This window comes from Cetorhinus maximus, chromosome 24 (genome assembly GCF_964194155.1).
Source record: "Cetorhinus maximus chromosome 24, sCetMax3.hap1.1, whole genome shotgun sequence".
In the NCBI taxonomy this organism is placed as follows: domain Eukaryota; kingdom Metazoa; phylum Chordata; class Chondrichthyes; order Lamniformes; family Cetorhinidae; genus Cetorhinus; species Cetorhinus maximus.
In genome coordinates this window covers 54,030,548-54,043,254 of record NC_135902.1, presented here as the reverse complement: position 1 = coordinate 54,043,254, position 12,707 = coordinate 54,030,548, and the positions used below count along the sequence as shown (strand labels likewise).

Here is a 12,707-nt window from a genome sequence, read left to right as displayed (position 1 = left end):
TGTTCCACCAGTTGAATTTCAGTGATAGGCAGATGCCTGGGTCACAATTCTTGATGTCAGGAGGATAAATGGGGCATGTTAAGTTTAGTAAATCACTGCTAAGGTGATCTGGCTATTTTACAGGTTACTCCAAAATTCCTTTCAAATGGTTCGATTACCTTAGGGAGACGGGATCTGTTGCAGCACCTGTCAAACTGTTTAACAAGGTGAGAGCACAAGCTGTCAGAGATGCAAGTTTTTCTGTGTCCTCAATTCTTTCATACTCTGTCTCTTTAAAAATGAGAATAGGGGAACTCCTCTTGAAAAAACAGCTTAGAGCCTTGAGAACTCTTGGTCATTGCTGACACTCGGTCCTATTTTAAGCTGATACAGATTGTTCCATTTGGGTCACTCACTTCTATGATGTGACCTTTGGTACTAAGCTGAGACTGCTGTTGAGTTTTCAGCCAATCGTACTAATCTGAGAATAGATTCTGTCTGCATCCATTAGATATTGGTTCGTGCACAAAGTAGCTTGCTTTTAGCACTTGGGTAGTAAACATCACATTCTGAGTTCTTGAATCAGACTTGCTTTGAAGTATTTACTTCACATAGACTAGGTGGGACCTAGGTTTAATCTCCTGACATTCGCAGAGCTTGTTAATCCCAACCAGGGTTCCTGAGATGCTGCAACTGGCCTCCATGCTGCAGGGCTAAGCAAGAGGCAGATCAGCTAGGTTACTGGATCCTGATGGCTGTCCAGTAATTCCTGCTGGAAAGGGACTTGTGTGCAGTTGTTGAGTGAGGCTCCACTGTGATTGCCCCACGGTAGAGTAATCTACTTATACTCACTGAAACTCAAATATGATGTGGTCCCTGTGGCGTGCTACCAGAGGGCAGCCCACACTCAGAACTGACCCCAGCGTTAGGCATAGCCTACAGGAGTATTATTTTTGAAAAGTTTTCCAATTGACTGATCTTCAACTTTCTCCAAACACAGGAAGTCCCAAACCATGGTTTCCGAGTGGGAATGAAACTGGAAGCCGTGGATCTAATGGAGCCGCGCTTGGTGTGCGTAGCAACTGTGACCCGCATTGTCCATCGGCTCCTCAGGATCCACTTTGACGGTTGGGAGGATGAATATGACCAATGGGTGGACTGTGAATCTCCTGATCTCTATCCTGTCGGCTGGTGTGAACTGACAGGCTACCAGCTTCAACCTCCAGCATCGCAGTGTAAGTGACCAGGGTATTCCTGCCAGCAGCTTGGGGTGTATATTTTTATTTGTTCACAGGGTGCAGGTGTTGCCGACAAGCATTTGCTGCCTGTCCCTAATTGTCCCTGAGATGCAAGTGACAGCTCAACCCAGCTCTGCTTCTGGGACGGACATGGGCTCCTTGAGCCTGCTCCACCATTCAATAAGACCATGGCTGATCTGCTTGTGTTTCGAGTTCCACATTCCCACCTACCCCTGATCACCTTTGATTCCCATCTACGCCCGATAACTGTAGATTCTTGTTAGGCAAGGGAATCAATCTACCTCTGCCTTAAAAATATTCAATGACCCTATCTCCTCCACCTTCAGAGGCAAAATGTTCCAAAGTTGCACAACCCTCAGGAAAAATATTTTCCTCATCTCTGTCCTATAAGGGCGACCCCTAATTTTAAAACAGTGCCCTCTAGTGCTGGACTCACCCACCAGAGGAAACATCCTTTCAATGTCCACCTTGTCAAGGCCATTCAGGATCTTATATACTTCAATCAAGTCACTCCTCACTCTTCTAAACTCCAGTGGAAAAAGCCCAGTCTGTCCAACCTTTCCCCATAAAACAGCTCTTCATTCCACGTATCAATCTAGTAAACCACCTCTGAACTGCCTCCAATACATTTACATCCTTCCTTAAATGAGACCAAAACTGCACACAGTATTCGAGATGTGGTCTCACCAATGTCCTGTATAACTGAAGCAAAACATTCTTTCTTTTATGTTCATTTCCTCTCTTAATAAAGGATAGCATTCCATTAGTTGCCTTATTTACTTGCTGTACCTGCAAATTAACTTGTGACTCATGCACCGGAACACCTAGATCCCTCTGCACCTTGGAATTATGCAGCCGTTCTCCATTTAAGTAATACTCTGCTTTTTTTATTCTTCCTGGAGAAGTTGTTCACGTTTTCCCCCACATTCTATCTGCCAGATTTTTTGCCCACTCATTCAACTTCTCTATATCTGCCTGCAAACTCCTTCTGTCCTCTTCACAACCTACTTTCCTATCTTTGTCATCTGCAAATTTAGCTACTATGCCTTCGCTCCCCTCATCTAAGTCATTGATGTAAAATGTAAAAAGTTGAGGCCCCAGCACAGACCCCAGCGGGACTCCACTCGTCACATCCTGCCAATTAGACAGACCCATTTATGCATACTGTTTTCTGCCAGCCAGCCAATCTTCTATCCATGCTAATATGTTACTCCTCTGCACTGAGATTTTATTTTCTGCAGTGAGCTGCTGCTTTTAGTAAAACTGAGTGTCTTGCCAGGCCATTTGAGGGCACTTTAGAGTAACCACAGTGCTATGGGTCAGAAGTTACATACAGGCCAGACCCAGTAAGGATGGCAGATTTATTTCTCTAGATGGGTTTTTGCAATAGTCTGGTAGTTTCAAGGACATTGTTACTGAGATTAGCTTTTTTTTATTCCAGATTTAATTAATCAATTGAAGTTAAATTCCAAATTGCCATGGTGGGGTTTTGAACTCAGGTCTCAGATAATTAGTCCAAGCCCTCTGGTCCAGTACTCGTCCAGTCGTATAACCACCATGCTACTGTGTCGTTTGCTACTGATGTTTTTAAGCAGTCAACTGGGCTCTATGTCCCCCCCTAAGCATCTCTTCACCTCCTGTTCCTTTTGAGACCCTTTTAAAAAACCCCCTCTTTGACCAAGCTTTTGTCCACCCCTCTTAATAACTCCTCATTTTGCTTGACATCCGTTGGACCTAATTAGACGTCAGTGGAGATACTTGGAAAGTTTTTCTATGTCCAACATAGAATATTCAAAACACATCAGTGGGAACAGTGAAATGGGAAACAACTGCTCTGTATACATTATGTCACGACTCACTGGGGATAATGCGCTGTAATATCAAGCCTCACTGTTCCCTGATCCATGACAAATGTGAAAAACCTCCAGATTGCCCCAATTCTACCTAATTGTTTAATTTAGGTTAACAGAATACGAGCACCAGGTTTGTAAACTTAATAAATAAATAACTGCTTATTAAACAAGCTGTTGTTAACCAGTGGCAAAAGAAAGAACTATGAACTGCTAATTTCTAACTCTATAACCTAAACCCCACCCCTTCTTAAATCCCTATACACACACATACAAGACACACAAAAAAACATGGATTTTAAGGGTGGGACAAAACAGTTCAATAGCACCAATTCCAGAGTACAGGATTCAATGGGTTGATTTTAATCGCAGTCTTCCAAATTCCTTTCAGTTCCTGTTGATGACAAAAGGTGGTCTTCTAGTACTTTTAGTATTTAGTTCACTGGTTGAGCACTTTCCTTTCAATGTCTCTAACAGTGATTTTTCTCCTTTGCCTCTTGACAGGGGTTTTCAGAGAGAGAGTGTAAGTTATAGGGATATGAAGAGAAAAAGCTAGTTAGCTATTATTGTGGAATTACTGGAATCTTCCACACACAGGAGCAAAAGGTTTTAGGTCTTTTTCCTTTCAGGCTAGGAGCTGTTCCGCAGCACTGCTCTCGCACAAACCCTGGTCACCTTGTCAGGAGTCAATTAAAATGTTGTCAGGTAGTTCCCCATTACACCGGGCTCCTCCTCGGCACCATCCTGCCTTTCGTGGCACATTCCGTTCCAGGGCAGCAGCATTGTATATATCCCTCACACTGTCCCAGTGGACATGTCTTTCAAACTGCAGCCATTGTAATTTTAATCCACAGTCCAATAGAAATAAAAAGCTATGTTCTTTACAATTAAATCTGAATTTCTGCAAATTGGAGGTATTGCTCTTGAACACCTCAACTGTTTTGCTGCTTTGTAGTTCTCCAAGTGGTTCGAGTCCTGTGTTTTGCGATACATGGTTTGGTAGTGGGGATGTCTAAATCCAGGTTAGTGAGTTGTGGGGTACTCCTGCCTGGCTTGCCTCTCAAGTTGCTTTTCTATTTAATCTCCAGCCTCAAGGGAGAATCAAACTAATGTGATGAAGAAGAAGAAAGCAAAGTCCAGCCAGTACAAGGGGCACAAAAAAAGTAGGTAGTCTACTTTAACTGATTTTTCTGTCCTCTTTGGTTATTATTGTTTAACTGGTGTTAATGTCATTAGGGATATCCTGAACACCTTGATGGCACCTTGTTTGCCAGGAATTTATTTATTTAAAATTTAAAAAAATTAATTCAGGGGATGTGGGCTTCGCTGGCTGGGCCAGCACTTATTGCTCATCCCTCGTTGCCCTTGAGAAGGTGGTGGTGAGCTGCCTTCTTGAACCGCTGCAGTCCATGTGGTGTAGGTACACCCACAGTGCTGTTAGGAAGGGAGTTCCAGGATTTTGACCCAGCGACAGTGAAGGAACGGCGATATATTTCCAAATCAGGATGGTGCGTGGCTTGGAGGGAAACTTCCAGGTGGTGGTGTTCCCAGGTGTCTGCTGCCCTTGTCCTTCTAGATGGTGGTGGTCGTGGGTTTGGAAGGTGCTGTCTAAGGAGCCTTGGTGAATTCCTGCAGTGTATCTTGTAGATGGTACACACACTGCTGCTACTGTGTGTCGGTGGCAGAGGGAGTGAATGTTTGTGGATGTGGTGCCAAACAAGCGGGCTGCTTTGTCCTGGATGGTGTCAAGCTTCTTGAGTGTTGTGGGAGCTGCACTCATCCAGGCAAGTGGGGAGTATTCCATTACACTCCTGACTTGTGCCTTGTAGATGGTGGGCAGGCTTTGGGGAGTCGGGAGGTGAGTTACTCATCGCAGGATTCCTAGCCTCTGGCCTGCACTTGTAGCCACAGTATTTATATGACAAGTCCAGTTCAGTTTCTGGTCAGTGGTAACCCCAGGATGTTGATAGGGGATTCAGTGATGGTAATGACATTAAACGCCAAGGAGCGATGGTTAGATTCTCTCTTGTTGGCGATGGTCATTGCCTGGCACTTATACAGCAAGAATGTTACTTGCCACTTGTCAGCCCAAGCCTGGCTATTGTCCAGGCCTTGCTGCATTTGGACATGGACTGCTTCAGTGCTTGAGCCGTGAATGATGCTGAACATTGTGCAACCATCAGCGAACATCCCCACTTTTGACCTTATGATGGAAGGAAGATCATTGATGAAACTGCTGAAGATGGCTGGGCCTAGGACACTACCCTCAGGAGCTCTTGCAGTGGTGTCCTGGAGCTGAGATGACTGACATCCAACAACCACAACCATCTTCCTTTTGTGCTAGGTATGACTCCAACCGTTGGAGAGTTTCTCCCCTGAATCCCATTGACTCCAGTTTTGCTAGGGCTCCTTTATGCCACATTCGGTCAAATGCTGCCTTGATGTCTAGGGCAGTCACTTTCACCTCCCCTCAGGAGTTCAGCCCTTTTGTCCTTGTTTGAACCAAGCCTGTAATGAGGTCAAGAGCAGAGTGGCCCTGGCGGAACCCAAACTGGGAGAATTTAACTATTCCTAAACACCTGACTGTGAAAAGATAACATTTTTCCCAAACTTGTGTGGAGATCAGTCCTTGGCATCATCTTGGCAGGAGTGTTCCTGGGGATGAAGTGGGCATAATGTTGGGTGTAAGTCACATTCTGGCCTGGGAACAGGGGAGGCCTGTTTCTTTCATGGCCAGAATTGGCCTTTGAACAGCTCCTGTCATTCATCGCAGTCTTTTAATCATATCCCTTGACCAACAACACCAAAAATGCAATCATTACTGGCTTTGAAACATATTTTCAGAAAGTTATTGATAAAGTCCCACAGAAGAGGTTAGTGTGCATATGGGTTTGAGAATTGGTTAGCAGACAGGAAACAGAGTAGGAATAAATGGGTCTTTTTTGGAGTGGCAGGCTGTTGACTAGTGGGGTACTGCAGGGATCAGCGCTTGGGCCCTAGCTATTCACAACATATATCAATGATTTGTATGAGGGAACCAAATGTAATATTTCCAAGTTTGCTGACGACATGAAACTTGGTGGGAATGTGAGCGAGGGTGTTAAGAGGCTTCAAGTGATTTAGACAAGTTGAGTGAGTGAGCAACCACATGGCAGATGCAGTATAAGTGTGAAGTTATCCACTTTAGTAGGAAAACAGAATGGCAGAGTATTATTTAAGTAGTGATAGATTAGGAAATGCTAATGTACAAAGGAACCTGGGTGTCCTTGTACACCAATCACTGAAAGCAAGCATGCAGGCGCAGCAAGCAGTTAAGAAAGCAAATGGTATGTTGACCTTCATTGTGAGGACTTGGGTATAGGAGCAAGGATGCCTTAACTGCAGCTGGACAGAGCCTTGGTGAGGCCACACCTGCAGTGTTGTGTGCAGTTTTGGTCTCCTTAACTAAGAAAGGATATGCTTGCCATGGAGGGAGTGCAGCGAAGGTTCAGCAGACTGATTGATTGTCGTGTGAGGAGAGATTGGGCCGACTGGTCCTGTATTCAGGTAAAAGCAAAAAACTGCGGATGCTGGAAATCCAAAACAAAAATAAAAATACCTGGAAAAACTCAGCAGGTCTGGCAGCATCTGCGGAGAGGAACACAGTTCCTCGAAACGTTAACTGTGTTCCTCTCCGTAGATGCTCCCAGACCTGCTGAGTTTTTCCAGGTATTTTTATTTTTGTTTCGGTCCTGTATTCACTTGAGTTTAGAAGAAGGACAGGCGATCTCATGGAAACATATAAAATTCTGACAGACTGGATGCAGGGATGATATTTCCTCTGGCAGGGTGGCGGTGGGGGGCTAGAACAAGGGGCCACAGTCTCAGAATACAGGTTAGACCATTTAAGAATGAGATGAGGAGAAACCTCTTCACTGAGGGTGGTGAACCTGTGGAATTTGCTACCACAGAAAGCTGTGGAGGCCAAGTCACTGAATATAATTAAGAAGGAAATAGATTTCCAGACACCAAAGGCATCAAGGGGTATGGGGAGAGAGCAGGAGTATGGCATTGAGACAGAGGATCAGCCATGATCACATTGAATGGCGGAGCAGGTTTGAAGGGCTGAATGACCTACTCCAGCTCCTATTTTCTGTTTGAGGATGTGCACAGAAGCTTGTCTTTGTTGAATTTTTCTATTGTGATCTGTTTCACATTGTTTAACTGTCTATGGGCTGTGAAATGTTCGAATGTAGCTGTTCAGTGTACTGAATACTACCCAGTTTTAGCTGAAATTTGGGAAAAAGATGCTCAGTTGTTGAATGAACTACTGAGATTCAGTTTACATGTAAATTGGCGAGGGAGGGGGATGATTTTCAGTCTGAATGAAGGTTATGGACAAACCTGGGGTATTCATTGTGTTGTTTTGTTGTGTTAGTTTTTTTTTCTCTGTTTGGGAATGAGGGTGTTGGTGGATGTCCCTGGTTTGAGAATGAGGGTGATGGTGGATGTCCCTGGTTTGAGAATGAGGGTGATGGTGGATGTCCCTGGTTTGGGAATGAGGGTGTTGGTGGATGCCCCTGGTTTGAGAATGAGGGTGATGGTTGATGTCCCTGGTTTGGGAATGAGGGTGTTGGTGGATGTCCCTGGTTTGAGAATGAGGGTGTTGGTGGATATCCCTGGTTTGGGAATGAGGGTGTTGGTGGATGTCCCTGGTTTGAGAATGAGGGTGTTGGTGGATGTCCCTGGTTTGGGAATGAGGGTGATGGTGGATGTCCCTGGTTTGGGAATGAGGGTGTTGGTGGATGTCCCTGGTTTGAGAATGAGGGTGATGGTGGATGTCCCTGGTTTGGGAATGAGGGTGTTGGTGGATGCCCCTGGTTTGAGAATGAGGGTGATGGTGGATGTCCCTGGTTTGGGAATGAGGGTGTTGGTGGATGTCCCTGGTTTGAGAATGAGGGTGATGGTGGATGTCCCTGGCTTGGGAATGAGGGTGTTGGTAGATGTCCCTGGTTTGGGAATGAGGGTGTTGGTGGATGTCCCTGGTTTGAGAATGAGGGTGATGGTGGATGTCCCTGGTTTGAGAATGAGGGTGATGGTGGATGCCCCTGGTTTGAGAATGAGGGTGATGGTGGATATCCCTGGTTTGGGAATGAGGGTGTTGGTGGATGCCCCTGGTTTGAGAATGAGGGTGATGGTGGATGTCCCTGGTTTGGGAATGAGGGTGTTGGTGGATGTCCCTGGTTTGAGAATGAGGGTGATGGTGGATGTCCCTGGTTTGGGAATGAGGGTGTTGGTGGATGTCCCTCATTTGGCCAGTTTGAACTGTTGACCTTTGTGCAATTGGAGCACAACCTTTCAGAAGTGTGCTCTTCAATCCTGGTTTCAGATTAGCCGGTGAATTTATTTCCAGGAATCCTGTCTGCAGCCCTATAAACCACTGTCTACCAGTGATAATGTAGTGTTCATCACCTTGAACATGTTGATGCCCTGTCGCTGAAAACGGATTTAGTTTAATTCGCACCTCCCAGGACCAATCCAGCAGTAAACTGAATAGCTAGAAGAACTTGATCGTTTTCCTTTTCAGGGTGTCATCGAAGGGTGTGGGGATTGAAAGAGAGTAGGAGTAGATTGGATTGCTTATATGGAGAAGCATACCAGTGCAGATTTAGGGATTGAGTGGTCTGTTTCTGAATGAGTATGTGATTCTTGTGCTGTTAAAAGAACTGGAACTATCTGATAAGTCTCAAAGGATGAGGAACTACACTCTCAGTAAAGTGACTGGTCAGTAACAGCAGTGTGGAGACACTCTGTGGAGCTGTTTGTTTAAAAGTTTATCTAAAATCCTATCTGCTACAGGGTGAGGAGGAATGCAACAATCATCATCTTTTGAAGTTTCTCATGCTGTGAAATTCTGCACCTTCACATAAGCCATCACCTGGGAAACTAACAGGAGAGAGGAAGAGAGAGACACCTGTCTGTGCTCCAGTGATAACCCAGTTATTATCTTGGGGAAATCATACTTGAGCATTGCAGTCTGCTTTTACAATGGTGGGTTTTTAAAACCCATTTATGCTACCGTATTGCCTTGCAATCATGCAGGCACCATTGAACTTGACCATCTGAGAGGGATTTGTTGTGGGTGTTTGGGTCAGTGGGCATGAGCAGCAGCCAATGCTCAGATATTGGTGACCTTTGACCTGACTCACTGTTAGTTCTTGAGCTGAGACTCCCTGTTGCAAACTGGTATTGTGAATTTTGCCATTCCTGGACTGTCTGCTCCTTCCTGTTGGCGGCTTTACACTACCTGCATGCACAAACTCCGCATTTGCACTATTCCTCTAAAGCCATGTTTGTGACTTCAGAAAAATTGCACAAATTTCCAGTCTGCGTCTGTCAGCCTTACTAGAACTACTCGCAGTACAAGCGGCCCTATAGTTTGGAAGAGAAATGTTGCACTGTGCAAGAGAAAGTAAAATGTGGCTGGGAATGCCTATCACTCAATGTTGCTTCAAATTTGGAGTTGAGATGTTATTCCTGCTTTGCAATAATGTTAGTTGAGGCTGTTTTGTGAAATGGAGTGGAAAGCTTGATACCTGGGTCACTTCCAAAGAGCAAGCCAATGTGAGTAAAGGGCTGGTTGTGAATGAGGATGCCTGAGGTTTCTGTCTGCCTCTCTGTCCCTGGTTCTGTTGTGTACACAGATTTAGTTCCTTCATATGGCTGAGTTCAGTAAGCTCCCTGAGCTAGTTCCCAGTTGCTTTCTCAGTCACTGTTGGTGAACAGTTTGGTTTCAGTAAAACTGAGTGCTGGAGGAAAAAATTACTTGCATGGGTTGGAGTTCCCCTGAGGTACCTCATTTGAAGAGGTTCCTGCTCCTAAGCCTTGATGGTTTGCAGACTGTTGATTAGAATAACATCACAGTCTACCCTGATCCTTTCCACATCTGGTCTCCACATATCCAGGAGGGTCAGGGATTGAGCAGAAGCCTTGGTGGTAGTGTAGTGGGATCCATCTGGGAGTCATGCAAGAACTGTGAAAAGATTGGGCTAGATGGGCCAAATGGCCTTTTACCATAAGCCTTGTTCTTAAAAGGAAAATGTGGCCAGCCTCGTGTGCAGCAGGTGATAGAGAAAAGACAGCAAGTTGTTGTGAACCAAGTGATGTTGCAGTGTAAGTGAAACTTTGTTGGTAGCAATGCTCATTCTGACAAGAGAGCTCTGGCTTGAGGATGTGATGTTCAGTCAAGGGCAGGGACATGGAGTCTGAGTGAGATTCTCCCTGGGATCTTTCTGTGGCTGAGAATAATGCACAAGGACTAGTGGGAAAATAGGGTAGAATTGTGAGGAGTATTCCTGTGGTTGGAGGAAAGTCTGAGTAAAATATTCCACATTTTTTATTTCCCTTTAAAAAGTAAAATTTCAATGAAAACCTGGAGTGAGCAGTAATTGTTTTTCCTGTATATTCTTCCCTGTTCTTAATACTTAGGTCTTGGAGTATGCTCAGCCACCAGATGGAGTGGTTAGTGAAAACTGTCTTCCAAACCTTGTATTTATATCCCTACAAACTGGAGGAGGTGTTCTTCCTTACACTCCCCTTCTCAATCTCGTGTTTTCATTCACAGCTGTATGAAGCCCCCAATGGGCAGTTACAAATTCATTACAAAGGACAGGCCACAGTATGGAATTGTTTAATTTAAAGTTAATTGAGAAATCTCACTCCAAGGCTTTGCAGAAAGCAACCATCATATTGCGGTAATGTCGAGAGAGCTTTACTCTGTATCTAACCCTGTGCTGTACCTGCCCTGGGAGTGTTTGATGGGCACAGTGTAGAGGGAGCTTTACTCTGTATCTAACCCTGTGCTGTACCCATCCTGGGAGTGTTTGATGGGGACAGTGTAGAGGGAGCTTTACTCTGTATCTAACTCTGTGCTGTACCTGTCCTAGGAGTGTTTGATGGGGACGGTGTAGAGGGAGCTTTACTCTGTATCTAACCCTGTGCTGTACCCATCCTGGGAGTGTTTGATGGGAACATTTACTTTCTTTCTGATCATTTGTTCCTGTTGAACACTGGGTTGATGTTTCGTTCTGCATATGGCTATATCAAGCATTGAGTGAAGTGTTCCACCCTTTCCCAAATGACCATTGTGCAGGAAACCTTGAGTGAAAGCTCTCCAGTTCTCAGGGCATGTGTTCAGCATCTTGAATATTAAAAGCATTTTCTGGATTCTCTGGTGGGTGGTGTCAATTTATTTGTAATCCTTTTGATGACTTCAACCCCTGTAGGCACCACCCTGCCACCTAGCTGCAATGGTCTAGTTGCTTCTCTTTCCCAGTATATTGTAGCTAGTTGCTGATGGTTGCAACCCCCCAGGCAGTGGTTTACAGCTGTGGATCCACAGGTTCTGGCAGCCTTCAGCTGCCTCAGTGGTGAGTATTTATCCTGCGTGAGCCTGAGAGAGATGATGGAAGTCCAATAACACCCTGCTGCTGCTGCCCTCACCTGGCTTCACATGCACTTTCAAGCAGACGCTACTGAATAGCAAATAGGAGTGGGGACCCTTGTTTTTTTTCCCTCTTTGCTTGTCCTGGTACACTGTGCATAGAGAGATTATTCAGCAGTTGGTGAGGAACTGAACCTGAGCTTTATGGCCATGTATTTGTATACTAGAGTGTCAAGGGAGTTTGGGTAGGAATGTTTAGTGGCAGTCTGTGGTTTTTGCTATCTAATGTCGAAGACATTTCCAAGAAGCCACCAACAAAACAATTGTGTACAGTTTCCACCAGGAGCAATTGGACCCCAGCAAGGCCCAGTAATAGGTTAGGTACACAATCTAGCCCTGCTGCCATGTGTTTAATAAAATTGATAGTGAATTTAGTGCAGTAGTTTAGAACACTATAATGAGAGCTTAACAAAGTTTGACCTGATGTTTAGAAAGGAAGAATCCAGTTGGGAAGAAGCCGGTCAGTCTGCCGATCCTGCCCATCAGTGGCGGGACGCGCAGCAGTTTCTCTGCGGATGATGAGTTGACTCCTCCATACCGAACTCTCCCAGCCCAGGCAATCCCAGAGGCCCTTACGCCTCCCAGCACTAGCAGACAGGTCAATGCCAGGCTCAGAACAGGTAATCCGACAGCTGTAATATGAAAGGAGTTGTGTTTCATGTAGTTAATCCCATTCAGAATGTCCCTGGTTCAAGGTCAAAGTGCAGGGTTGTTTCCCGACCCTTCTCTCCTATATACGAACATAAGAAACAGGGTCAGCAATAGACCATTCGGTCCCTTGAGCTGCTTCACCATTCAGTGCCATCATGGTTGATCTTCTGCCTCAACTCCACTTTCCCACCTGCTCGACATACCCCTTGATTCCCTGAGGGACCAAAAATCCCTCTACCCCTCTCTACCCAGCCTTAAATGTATTCAACAGTGGAGCATCCACAACCCCCAGGATAGAGAATTCCAAAGATTCACAACCCTTTAAGGGAAGAAATTTGTCTTCATCTCGGTGCTAAATGATCGGCCCCTTATCTTGAGACAGTGCCCCCCCCCACCAATGTTCTAAATTCCCCAGCCAGGGAAAACAACACCTGTGTCTACCCGGTCAAACCCCTTCAGAATCTTTTATCTGTCAGTGAAATCACC

General features: G+C 45.2%; 1 protein-coding gene across 1 annotated transcript in view; it reads left to right on the top strand.

Annotated features, from left to right (window-relative positions):
- Nucleotides 1-12,707, top strand: part of mbtd1 (mbt domain containing 1) — a 48,667-nt gene that overhangs the window by 28,501 nt on the left and 7,459 nt on the right. Inside the window, exons 13-15 of the mRNA XM_078529097.1 lie at nt 124-206; nt 980-1,214; nt 4,177-4,251. Coding sequence (XP_078385223.1) covers nt 124-206; nt 980-1,214; nt 4,177-4,251 — 393 coding nt within the window. The remainder of the gene's footprint in view (nt 1-123; nt 207-979; nt 1,215-4,176; nt 4,252-12,707) is intronic.